The 13714-nt window shown below is 37.6% G+C and overlaps 1 protein-coding gene across 3 annotated transcripts; it reads left to right on the top strand.

Moving 5' to 3' along the window:
* The first annotated feature begins 2317 nt into the window (after positions 1-2317).
* Positions 2318-12398, top strand: LOC121454391 (gastric triacylglycerol lipase). Of its 3 annotated transcripts, none has more exons than XM_041661704.1 (9): positions 2318-2425; positions 2564-2681; positions 3838-3937; positions 4244-4353; positions 6460-6596; positions 7237-7383; positions 8926-8997; positions 9444-9515; positions 12168-12398. In XM_041661704.1, exons 1-9 carry the CDS (start codon positions 2321-2323, stop codon positions 12396-12398), a joined length of 1092 nt encoding a protein of 363 aa, XP_041517638.1. In that variant the 5' UTR covers positions 2318-2320. The 3 variants fall into 3 exon arrangements, with proteins under 3 accessions (XP_041517638.1, XP_041517637.1, XP_041517636.1); XM_041661703.1 differs by having other exon boundaries at positions 3739-3937; XM_041661702.1 differs by lacking the exon at positions 7237-7383 and having other exon boundaries at positions 2417-2425; positions 3739-3937.
* The last annotated feature ends 1316 nt before the right edge of the window (positions 12399-13714 follow it).

The following is a 13714-nucleotide window of genomic DNA, read 5'->3' as shown; positions in this document are numbered from 1 at the left end:
ATTTCTTATTAATTATGAAATCTTAAGTTTAGCTTAGGCTTGCCCCCAACTAGCTTGCATAACCTAAATTAATCTGCTTCTATCAATCTATGTTCTACTATGTGGTTTTTTTCCATTTCTGTATATCTCACTTGTTCTACATCTCTTGGTTTCTTCTGGCACCTCTTTCATACCTAGATTCTTCTTACTAATTTCTCTCTCTTTTTCCGGATATCCCACCTATACCTCCTGCCTAGGTATTGGCTGTTTTCTTTTTTACACAAATCATAGCAATACATTTTCACACAGTGTACAAATATCCCACAACAGAGAACTGATCCTCCTTCAAAGAACACCATATAAAGAAATGATCCAAATTTTACAAATTTTTTACTGTACACAAAATCTTTTTATATATGATCTCCAAATTTGTTTCTAGTTATACAGTATTCACAAAAAAACTTGAATAATTTTAGACATACTAAAAAGATCTTTATTTAAAACTAGCTTCCACATAGCATCTCATCAAACTTGAGAAAAATATCACTTCTCATTTATGTTTTTTCTTGAGCTTATTATGTGGATATTCTAAAATTCATAGTTGGTGCTTACAAAAACCAAGTAAGCTTAGATGGTCTGAGTCTAATGCCAAGTACCATGCATACTAAAGGGTAAGTGGTAATTGCAATCACATGATCAAAATGAACTTGCTGTAATGTTCCTTTCCAAAATCAAAGTTTATTATTTGAAATATTAATCAAAACAAAAAACACAAGAAACTAGAACCTATTCAAGTTTTATGAGTGATTAGATATAGTAAGATAGACTCATCAATTGGGCTATTTACAATCTAAAATTTTCATTCATTTACTATCAGCCTACATTACTTTATAACTACATAAAAGATAACATCTTTGAAAACAATTTATATGAAAGGTCAATGATATAGGTAGTAGCATGGATTCAGACATTTCAAAGTCATTGTTTTCTAAAACACAGGTTTTTAGTCTCATGCTTAAATATGAGAGGATCCAAATAGTAAAGTCCTTTTGTTTTAAATACATAATAATAGCAAATTTGGTTTTTGCTGTTAAATACTTCTGAAAAAGGCATCTGGTCATATAACACACTACTAATTAAAATCTGTCTTACCTACGTAATTTCAAAGAGATAATCTCTTTAGATATTCAAAGGGATAATCTCAGTAGGAAGAGGCATGCTTTCTTAGAATTAAACCCAATGCATTATTCTAATTGTGACATCATTTTGAGATGGTGATGTCATCCTTCAAATTCACATAGTGTTTTCAAATCAGTAAATAGTAATGAAATGTCTACTAGTAATGTTTTTAGTACAATGATTATTTTATTTATTCCAGCGTGTGTGTGACTGTACAGAGTACATGTGGATGTCAAAGGACGGCTTTTGGGAATGGATTCCAGGGGTCAAATTACATGTCATCAGGCTTGCATGGCGAGTACTTTCATCCACTAAGCCATCTCTTTGGCCCCATAATGATAACTTTGAATACACATTATGTTAAAATTTATGTGAAGTCATCAAATGCCCACTTCAGTCCCACTCAGTGCTCAAAAAGCAAGTTTGGCTGAAGTCTTAAGCATACAGAATAATAAAACTATGCTTCCCTGAATAGAGGGAGGGGTTTTTTGCTAGTTAAAATTCCTGAGTTGGAAATATTTTTAAAGAAAATGTATCAGGGCTGAGTAGATTGCTCAATTGGTGAAGTACTTGGCATGAATGATTAAGGACCTAAGCCCTACCCCGAAACCCAGTGAAACAACTGGACATGGTGGTGCATCCTGGTGATTCCGGAGATGATGAGCTGAGACAGCTGCATCCATGGGACTCTCTGACCAATTGCCCAGTCTATTCAGCAAACACCAACCCACTGAGAGACCCTGAATCCTGAGGAAAACAGCCAAGTTGTTCTCTGCCCCTTTGCATATACCCATTTGGAAACACACACACACACAGGCAGGGAGGGAGGGAGGGAGAGAGGAAGGGAGGGAGGGAGGGAGGGAGGAAGAGAGAGAGGAAGGGAGGGAGGGAGGGAGAAAAGAAGAAGAAGAAGAAGAAGAAGAAGAAGAAGAAGAAGAAGAAGAAGAAGAAGAAATAATCACAGCGAAAATATGTTATGTATTAAGAAAATATGCCTATATCCTTATTACCCAAGTTTTTGCTCAATAAGTATAACCAAACACAATCATCCCTATACTTCTCTTGGAGATAAAATCGTCACAAACTCTTAATCTCTTAATGTTATGGAGTGCTGTGGGTTAACCACAATATAGTTGGTCCTTTTGTTTCAGGACAGTCCAAGATGTGGCTACTATTTACAGTAACAAGTGTGATATTTACATTTGGAGGTGCACATGGCTTATTTGGAAAACTGACTCCTGAAAGCCCAGAAGCAGACATGAATATTGTGAGTTGTTGAGGGATATTATCGGGATTAGAGTCATGATCAATCTAAACTTTTAGTGAAATTAAAATTCATTAGATATATCTGTTGGATGAATGTTAAATTAATTAGAACATAAAATTTTTTTTTAATTTTCCTTAGAGTCAGATGATAAACTACTGGGGATATCCTAGTGAAGAATATGAAGTTGTTACTGAAGACGGCTACATTCTGGGGGTCTTCAGAATTCCTTATGGGAAGAAAAATTCAGAGAATTTAGGTATAAGCTCTGTCCTTCCCTCCACTGCCTCTCTCTCCTTCTTTGCCTTCTCCCCTTTTCTTCCTCCACCTCTACATATACCGTTCATCCTTTTTTTCACCTTCATTTCTTTCTAAGGATGAAAAAAGTCTAGATCACTCTGGAAATGCAACACAAAGTTGTATTTCCAATCTTTAATAAAGAGCAACCAAGTCAGTGAGACAGAGGAATGAGAAAGTGATCATGATAAGAATGCAGTCCTGGTGCTATATGCAAACTATTAAAGCCCTCCAACCCAGCTAAAGAAATTAGGGACAATTTCTCTCAACACAGTAACTGAGCTGAATCCCAGTGCATGAAAAGAGTTAACCACAGCTTGTCTTGTGAAGGGGGAAGGTTCAGAGGTAGCTAGAGCTCTATTTCCTACACAGATAAAAGACATTTAATTTTGATGATATTGTTATATTTTTATCTTTTTCTCATTACAAAAAAATAGAGAAACGTAACTTTATTACTTTTAACCTACATATACGCAGTGCTTAATTTCTTTAGACTATCATTTTAATATCTTTATTTATATATAACTGGCATATGCAGCAAATGCATATACATGTGTACAAACTAAGATAAGGGTATAACTCAATGGTACATTTGCCTAGCATATGCAAAGTCCTGTAATGATAAATACAAATATAAGAAATAAAAATTATGTGCCAGAGAGATGCTTAGTGGTTAACAGCCTTTGCTGTTCTTGCTTGGACTTGGGATCAGTTCTCTGTACCCACATGTTGGCTGCTCACAACTATCTCTAATTGGAGTTCCAGAAGATCAGATGCCATCTTCTGGCCACTAAAAAGTCCTGCAAACATGTGGCACACATAAACTCACACAGACTTACACAAATACATAAAAATAATAAATGTACAATTTGTTCAATTTTGGCACACAAAACACCCTTGAGAAAAGATATTTAAGATGTCAAATGCAACCTCAACAAAATGAACATACTTAATTCTGACCACATGTTTACCTACTATAAGGAATAAGTTTATAACGTTTGAATCATCTTCTTCCCTAGGCAAGAGACCTGTGGTGTTTTTGCAGCATGGTTTGCTCGCATCTGCCACAAACTGGATCGCAAATCTGCCAAACAACAGCCTGGCCTTCATTTTGGCAGACGCTGGCTACGATGTGTGGCTGGGGAACAGCCGAGGGAATACATGGTCCAGGAAAAATTTGTATTATTCACCAGACTCAGTTGAATTCTGGGCATTCAGGTAAAGAAAGATGATAATTCATAACAGGCATGTATTTTGGCTCTCCAAGCATGGGCCTTCTTGCTTTCCCATCAAGCCAAGTACACTCCAGGTAGGAGGTGAAAGAATCGCTATCATACTAATCCAACATTTGCGTTTTCTATATACCTTATTCCAAGGATAATTTTACTTCAAATTTGCTAGTATCTCCATACCCAAGATCAAGAGATGCCTAAAAATGTTTTCTTAAATAAAATTGGATTCTTAAGTTTTAGAAACTATAATGAGAAAATACATAATTTTGTCTGATTTACTTTATTCTTGCAGTTTTGATGAAATGGCTAAATACGACCTTCCAGCCACAATAGATTTCATTGTAGAAAAGACTGGACAAGAGAAGTTGCACTACGTTGGTCATTCTCAAGGCACCACTATTGGTAAGTAAAAGCCCTGACCCTGAATAGAGTATCTATACCTCTACCCAGTAGCGTAGCCACTACTATGCAGCCTTATAAAATGCCATGTCCATGGCAATCCAGTGATATAAGGACAATTAGCCCTCCTACCCTAGAGATGGATAAACGAAGCAGTGGAATAAATAACTCGGGCAAGCGGCATGAGTCTTCCTCAGTCGCCCAGTAGAATGACTCTGATAGCAGCCCAGGCCGCCTGATTCCGAAGGCAGCATGTTCCAGCCTCCCACTTGATTTGTTCTCTTCATTTCTTCATTTTTTAATGGAAACCAGACCATTTGCCCAAATGATATACCAAAGAAGATAAATGCTCTACCTTTTATAGTACTTAAATGGAGGTGGGACAGAAAAAATAACAGATTAAAAGTAGCATGAAGTTCAACAAACCACGCTAGTGATACAGGAAATATACCTCATGGAGGATTTTTGGCAGTCTCCGAGGGCTTTGAAAGCCATTTTCAGCAGAGAAAAATTGCCAAGACCCACTGAGTGAAGACATAGAAGAGACACGCGCACGCGTGGTGGACTGATGGTCTAAGGAGCGAGAAGAACAAATATAATGGATCCAGAGCTACAGAACAGGTTCAGAGATCAGCTGTGGCACTGTTTGTCTTGGGTAGGAGTCAGAGCAAGAGGCAATGAGAGTGAGGTGAGATTGCAGGAGCTGTGAAGAAGAGTATTCAGGGTTCTTCAAATATTGGAGGAATATCAGCCTTTACTAGCAGTAAAAAAGGAAACCAACCATAAAGAGAATTTTAATACAGGAGTTGCATGGTGCATTATATGATCTTTCTTATTGCTGGAATGCAGCAATGGCAGAAACTCAGAAGCAGCTAGAGGACCCAAACAGGAATGCATACCAGCGATTAGGGTGACCTTGATTCCTGATGGGTGAGGAGAGCTGTGGAAATAATGATGCCCAATCAAGTGGCGTGTATACATACACCCATGCAGTGTGTGCAAATAGATGCAGACAGCAAACTTTACTAAAATGTTGGACAAAGAGTATAAAAGCAAAAATAGGAATAAAGATGATGCCAGAGTTTATGGCTTGAGGTCCTGGAATAATGAAGATTCTGTTATCCAAAGGAGGAGGGAAGTGAGTGGGAAAAGCGGATATATAAGGACATCAAGAACTCAGTTTGAGACCCCTCTAAGTTATCTATTAAAGAATCAGGTAAACAGGTCACGAATCAGTAATAAAGAATCTGAAGTTCAAGAGAGAATAATGGACTAAAAACACTCGACGGAAGGTGTCAGTCAATGAGACTGAGTTTAATGTCATTTAAATCAAGGAGTCACTTCAGATAGCCGAGAGGTCTTAGAACAGAACTGAGTTATCCCTTCATTGACAAGATGAGAGTTCTGTGATAGAGGAAAAAAGTCAAAGGTAGTAATAACGATGTGCACAGGGAGGACGAATTCGCAACTATCAAAAAGCTGTGAAAATGAAGTCTGAGAGGTAGTTGTTAGAATATCTCCCTAGAAGCCATAAGTATCTTTTTTGTTGGTGGTAGTGGTTTTTTTTTTTTTTTTTTTTTTTTTTTTTTTTTTTTTTTTTTTTTTTTTTTTAATGAAACAAGGCTGTCCTGTGTAGCTCAGGTTGACTTCAAACACCTGACCCTCTTAATTCAGCCTCCAGAGTGCTGAGATTATTGGCATCTGCCAATAACTGCTTGGCTATAAGGACTCCCATAGCATTACTTTCTGTGGCACACACTTAATATAACTCAGTGTTTTGCCATCAATTATTCTAAATCGTTGAATCTAGATGCAATGCAACAGTTTCCTTACAACTTCTTGAGAGAAGTAAAACTATTTGCCTGATACAGAGTTACTCCACTCTGCCTCTATCTTGAGTTAATTGAAGACTGAACTCAAATTTTGTTCATTAGCGGATATTTTAAAGTGCCATCACCATGTGCACACATATCTCAGCAAACTAATGTGCCCATTCACAGCTTGCCTCAGATGGTATTTTGAGCAACTCCAAAATCATATCACACTTCTGAAAGAAGAACAGCACACATGTACACACATGTTCTTCACTGATGGTCCGTTCGGTTTCAGGTTTTATTGCCTTTTCTACCATTCCTACACTGGCTAAAAGAATCAAGACGTTTTATGCATTAGCTCCAGTTGCTACTGTGACATATGCAGAAAGCCCTCTGAAAAAACTTTCACTTATTCCTGCATCTCTTTTTAAGGTACGTGATTCCATTTAAGGTATCCACTTGCCATTGAATTTCTGGGATAAGATGAAATCTCGGAGTTGTTTTGATTTGCATTTCCTTAATTGTTAGAGACAATGAACAATTTTTGAGGTCTTTCTTAGCCACTGTTTTGTTTGTTTGCTTGTTTGTTAGAACTCTCTGCCTAGGTTCTGGGTCCATTCTTTGAATAGTGCTTTTTTTGTTTTGTTTTTTTTTTTTGTTGCCGTTTATATATTATGGATATTAATTATTTTCCATTCCATAGGCTTCCTCTTTACCTAGTTTTCTCTGTCTTAACCTATGCAGAAGTCTTTTAGCTTTCAGATCCTACTGGTCAACTTTGGCCTTAATTCTTAGACTAAGAGAGTCTCATCGGAGCATCCTTTGCTATACCTACACCATATATGGTGTTGCCTATGTTTTCTAGAAGTTTCAGTGTTCAATCTTCACACTTAGGTCTTCGATTCAGTTAGTTTTTGTACATGGTGAGAGATAGAGGTCTAAAGAACAGGAAATTGCTAAAACAACTTACAGAACTAAAGAAAAATACAAGCGTAATCACACCTGGCTTCAGCAATTAAGGGTTTCTACAGCTTGGCTGCTGCCTTGTTCTAATGATACCTTTGTTCTTCAGATTATATTCGGTAATAAAATATTCATGCCACACAACTACTTTGATCAATTTCTTGGTACTGAAGTGTGCATGCGGAAGCTGCTGGGCCGTCTCTGCAGCAACGCTTTGTTCATCATGTGTGGCTTCGACAGGCAGAACTTGAATGTGGTACGTACTCAGTGTGGCCTCCATCTAGGACCTCCTCACAAACACATTTGATTGTCTTGTCACCATCACATAAAAACGGTCCTTCACAAGAACTAAGTCTCCTCAGAACTGTGCCCCCAGCACTGTTGTAGACCACAGAGAAATCACAAGTTACTTACTGCCCATTCCAATTTCATCTCTGGTTCCCGTTCAAAACAGGATTGACTTTTAGTTGGCATGGAATTTACCTTCTGTGACAGAAAGGAATGATGCTTATTGGGCAGGCCCTTCTGAGGAACAATGCATAGACATCAAATAAATGTTGTAAATGCTGTCAATGCTGCTAATCATGCCCATTCGCTTTGTAAAATGCAGTTCTGTGAAGCTGTGTGACAGCTCATGCATATCTTGATCTGCATTTTTATTCTCTCAGTTGGAGTTTTAAAACTTTCATGAGAAAATCCAATATCTTGAGTTCCTTAAACACATGAATTTATGTCAGCCTTATTTATTTACTTATTAGTGTTTTGAGACAGGGTTTTTCTGTACCTTTGTAGCCTGTCCTGAAACTAGCTCTTATAGATCAGGCTGGCCTTGAACTCATAGAGACCTACCTGCCTCTGCCTTCTGAGTGCTGGGATTAAAGACGTGTGCCATCACTGCCCGGCTTTATGTCAGCCTAATTTAAAACCTACTCTGGAACCGATTTAAGCTCCTTTACTGGTTTCCTCACACACACACACACACACACACACACACACACACACACACGATATGCTCTTGCAAAGTTAATAAATAATTTATACTAAATTTTTATTAGTACAAATATAACATATAATATACACATATTTCTTCCTTTTTATTTTGTACTAAGGGCAGAATTTACTAATTTTAGGACCATGTTCTACCACTGAGGTATATTGTCAGGTTTTTTTTTAAATAACATATTTTGTGTGAGAGACAGGATCTTGCTAAATTTCTCAGTCACTCATTCAAAAGCCGAGGCAGGGCTTTAACCAGAGATCGTCTTGACTCAACCTTCCAAGTGGCTAGAATTACAGGGCTATCCTGACTCTAATTTATAACTTTTAACTCTTAAATAATGAATTTTATTGCTAAAATGTAGTGTACTAATTTCTGCACTCATTGGAAACTTAGTAGTGAAAATGCAACTACTGTCTCCATGGAGACTAAATTGAGAATTTAGGTTCAGAAACTAGGTAAAACTTTCTGGCCTCATACTGATGGTAGCTATTCTTGTGAAACTAATATTTTTCAAAACTACTCTGAGTCTCAAAATCTGCTTTGAAAAAATATGGGGCCAATGAGCCATCCGCATTGTTCATTGTGGTTAAAGCAAGTGGTGTACTTTGTAGACCCTAGGCTGGCATGTCACTGTATTGCTCATCTTCCTAGGCTGGCAAGCAACTGTATTGTTCATCCTTCCACTAAAGTGTGTTACAGAGTAGCCTGCAACACTGGATTGAATCACAAAGCTTAGCTCCTAATTGTTTTACAGAAACCAAATGCGTCTAAGCCTCTGTGTGTGTGCTTGATTTCTAGAGTCGCTTCGATGTGTATCTAGGCCATAATCCAGCAGGAACGTCCGTTCAAGACATTCTCCACTGGTCCCAGGTATCAGTATTCCAGTGTTGTTAGCAATCATTTTGTGGGATTGAACATTTGCATTTAACCTAAAGCACACTCTTAAGATGTCCCTGACAGGCAATTTTTCTATAAGTGTCAACCTACAAAAATAACTCTTAACCCACGTGTATGAAAATCTTATGACAACATGTGCTATGAGTAACAAAGAAATAATTACTTTTATGATATAGCATGCGAAAATTGAAACAATGCTGTATTTGGACTCACATATGTTCTGTATTGAACAACACATATCCTAGATGGTTATTAGCAATTATTTGGAATGAGAAAATATTTTCTCAATAATTATAAAAAACTAAAGTTATTTGGAGGTTTAATTGTTTTCAAGTGGGTTAGGAGAACTTTTTACCTAATTAGTTTTAATTACTTATTATTAATTTTTTATTTAATCTTTACCTTCACATTTTCATTAGGTTGCTAAATCTGGGAAACTTCAAGCCTTTAACTGGGGTAGCCCATTCCAGAACCTGTTACATTACAACCAGGTAAGTTTCTTGAGATTGAAATGGCTCACAATTTAAAAGACAAAGACATAAAAGTCTGGAAAGAAAAGTGTGATAATCAGGCATCCAGTTTTCAAGTGCTGCTATCCAGTTTCTCATTATCCCACTGCTATGTTTAGGAAGTGAAGCCTAGAGCAATACCGGGTCACACCTGAAGACTTTCCATAAATTAACAGCACATGGTCTATGCACAGCCCAGCTTTACAATTCAGCCTCCCCACAGCACACAAGTTAATGGCTATGTCTGTTCAGGATACTAACTGGTTTTCTCATACATTAGCCTCTCCTTTTAGACAGCCAGGTGAATGATTTCATGAAATACATTTCCATGTACAAGAAAAAAGTGGTGTGTTTTCAGTCCAAAGATAGAAATATTTTTTAGCATGATGGTGCTTTATAATCCAGACACTTTTATGGTACAAAGGACCCAGATCCTGGAGTTGATCTACTAGGTGGTTGATACAAAATTGTACAGTAATTCACAGAGTAGGGAATTATTGATGGGACATAAGAGTGATAATATCTGAGAGTTTGATCAGGGAAAACTCTCAGGTTATCATTGACTAATTTTGAGCAAGGCTAGTCCCCCATGTTACATTGTGATCTGCTGTTCCTATTTAAACATCCCCATTTTTTTTCCTTAAGTGGTAGATGGATAATCCTAATTTTCATGTTTCCCTACTCAGAACTTAGAAGTACATGTTTTCAGAACAAGATTCTACATATAAAGAAAAGACCTGCCCTTTATTTGATGTCTTTAAAGGGGATTTTTGGAATGCTCTCAGATCAACTCACAAAGTATAGACTTGCTTTGAATTTACTTTGCTATTGGGCAAAGGAATCAATCACAGACAGCCAAGTAAAAACCTTGAGCACCAACTGTCAAGTCTACCCTTCTTCCAGCCAATAACACTTCTGATTAATTGTCATGAAATAAGTGATGTTAATTTAACAAGCAGAGATAACATCTAAGAAGTTGCTTCCTCAGTAGTGTGTAAACAAAACAAAGTGTGTTTATTGTAAGTTCTCTCCACATTTCATTCAGTATATGAGGGAATATAAGAAAAAGCATAAATTGCTGGGATAGTAATGTAATAAATCTTTTGCACATGTAAATTGGCTTGTTCATGAAGTATGAAGACACAAACTTTGAGGATATTAGATTAGTATCCTTGAAAGTCTGTCTAGATTATGGGAATCATGGAGATATCATTCTTTTTCAACTTTCTGCTTTATGAATCTTTATAAACCCAGTGTGCTAATGATGGTATTCTAGAAAAAAAAGGCCAAGACAATTAGACTGTTTCTCATAATGTGAAGCACTATTTAGTAAAATTATATGAGTGTGCAGTAGATAGAGCGTCTTACCTGAACTACTGTCCTGGTCACTAACTACACGTGGGCAGTTTTTTGTACAGTTCAGAGTAGTTTATGATAGTTGTGCCTTCAGTTTTGAAAAAAAATGAGTTTATTAACGGTATTGCAAGCAGATAGTAAGATGCAGATAGAATCAATGGAGGAATAGCAAAATATCTTCAAATCAGACACTCAAAACATCCAGCAGATATCCCTGAGGCAAGCTGATTGAGAAGCTAAGTGAAATATAACACCATCAAACTGGAGGGTGAGAAGCTATCAGTGGAAAGTGGGATGTGACATCCTGTTGAGGTACCAGCTGGAGCTCTGTATCAAGAATCCTTAGTAGAGTAAAGCAGCCCCTCAAAGATGAGTCTGTGGACTGAAAGAATGAATAGCAAGCAGCAGGCAGACAACATCATCCAATCATTGAGCAGAAATGACTGGGGGAAATTGTACAGCTGAAAGAGGCATGCTGAAGTCCCTAACTGAAAGATTTCCAGGCAGAGTAGCTTCTAGTGAGACCAAACAGCATATAAAAAAAAATGCCAAAATAATGTACATTGCAGCAGTCAGCACAAAGTCAAAACAAATGACTCAGGACCCAAGATCATGATTCAGAATGCTAGAGGCAATCTGCCACCATCATGATCTATTTGTTGTGTTCCTTGCTGAGGCGATGGATCAGTGGGTAAAGTGTTTGCTATGTAATAACTTCAGTGTGCCCCTATTAGGAGGGGGGCAGAGATGGGAATTACCAGAAACTTGTTGGCCAGCTGGCCTGACATATCCACCAGGGGATGGGAGAGACCCTGTCTGATGGAGGCAAGGACTATCATGAAGGCTGTACTCTACCCTCCACGTGTACACAGTGGTTTGTGTGTGTCCATCCCACACACACACACACACACACACACACACACACACGAGTTAAATCCTCTTCCTTCAGCTGAACTCAAATCTAGGTTTTTAATTGCTATGAACTGTCATCCAAGGCCCAACCATTTAGGTCATAGTTTAGAACCAGCAGCATCAACATCACCTATGTCCCCGATCTGCTGAATCAGTCTTCATTTTTAACAAAAGTCCTTGCAGATTGACAGACCTATTAGAAGTTGAGAAGCATTGACCCAAACTGTGCTGTATTCACTTAGCTCTGTGGGTAAAGGTGATTTTCTTAAAACTAACATTCAATTTTATTTGCAACTAACACACAGTCGGCATTGGTTCAGAAGTATGGTGGCCTAAACTCTGCTCCTTTCACCTGTCATGTTTTAGAGAACGCCTCCTGATTACGATGTGTCAGCCATGACTGTACCAATTGCAGTGTGGAATGGTGGGCATGACATCCTTGCTGATCCCAAAGATGTTGACATGCTTCTTCCCAAACTTCAAAACCTCCTTTACCATAAGGAGGTTCTTCCTTACAATCACCTGGACTTTATCTGGGCAATGAATGCTCCCCAAGAGGTTTACGATGAGATACTTTCCTTGATGGCAGAAGATTAAAAGAATTACTTACAGGCATTCCAAAATCCTTTCTTCCGTTTGTATACAGTTTTGCAATGTTTAAAATGAATACTTATTGCTGTAATTTTGACTTTGGAAATATAGTGGCATCAACAAAGTTCTCATTTGTCATTTTTTTTAATTTAAAGAAATATAGCATTTCATTTGGAAGCTTGAAAGAATACATTTCTGGGGCAGAGTGAAATTTTTCTTTGGATCATCCCAAAATTCCTTTCGAAACTCAATTTAGATTAGGAGGAGCCACAGTTCATTCAGAATTCTGTGACTGAATAATGACTTTTCTCATTCTCAAGTTGTTCCCGATCACTGTCATGCCTGTATGCTGATGGTATTGCTTATTCTTTTTGGTGAGATACATGAGAAATCCAACTGCACTGAGTATGTGTGAGGGAGCAAGATACAACCCATATGTAAATTCAGGGAGCTGGGAGATGCACTGTGGGCTCTGCCTTCATCACTCCAGACCTCAACCATGAAACAGTCACCACCTCACAAAACTGTTTTAAAAGTCACTGTCAATGTCCTGGTCACTACAAGAAGATGTAGAACCATTTCCAGTGTCATATGAACCAAAACAGACATCTGTCACAGGTTAGTGAAAAATCAAAAGGGTCCTAAACTTGGAAAATATCCCCCCAAATATCCCTAACTTAGGCGTTTTATTAACACATTCCAAATTTTTATGTGACTTCAGATTCTTGGTAATCATTTTTATTTCTATATTTTGTTCAGAATAAGGCTAAATGGATGAGATATAAATTAGGTAAGGCTTAGTTGTTAGTGGCATAGTGAATAAAAGACAGAAAGCCTTCACACACACAAAAAAAAATAGTTCATTTTCGTTGTGTTGTCCTAACCCAAGCCCTCTTCTAGGACTCTTAAAGATTTCTTATGTACAGTACATTTCTCCTTCATTTTTATCATGGAAGAAATTTGTAAATGGAGATCACTTAAGAGCCTTTAAAATGGCAGTCAGTGGTACCATATCACCAAAGTGACACAAGGTTCTCAGTGAATTGTTAGTGATAGATATTTTTGGTGGTACAATATTTCTACCAATATTTGTCAAGAATCAAATATGTGTTCTATACCATCTTGAGAAAGCTTAACCAAGGCATCCCTAAAGTTTCTCGCATTTCTGCCTCTACTTGCCGTTCTCTAGTCTGTGTCTAGCAGATGGTGCCCATTTAGGTCTAGATCTCTGAACAGAGGTAAATGTCACTGAAGTTGTTGCCACAGCAGCTTGGTTTCACTCTCTTGTTTGCTACTCTGAATTGTGGGCTCATCTGTCAGGT

The sequence above is a fragment of the Microtus oregoni genome, unplaced genomic scaffold (assembly GCF_018167655.1).
Source record: "Microtus oregoni isolate MIOR12 unplaced genomic scaffold, Mior012 000012F_ref0000307, whole genome shotgun sequence".
Classification (NCBI taxonomy): Eukaryota; Metazoa; Chordata; class Mammalia; order Rodentia; family Cricetidae; genus Microtus; species Microtus oregoni.
Note: the sequence above shows the minus strand (reverse complement) of the source record. Positions and strands in the feature narration are given on the sequence as shown.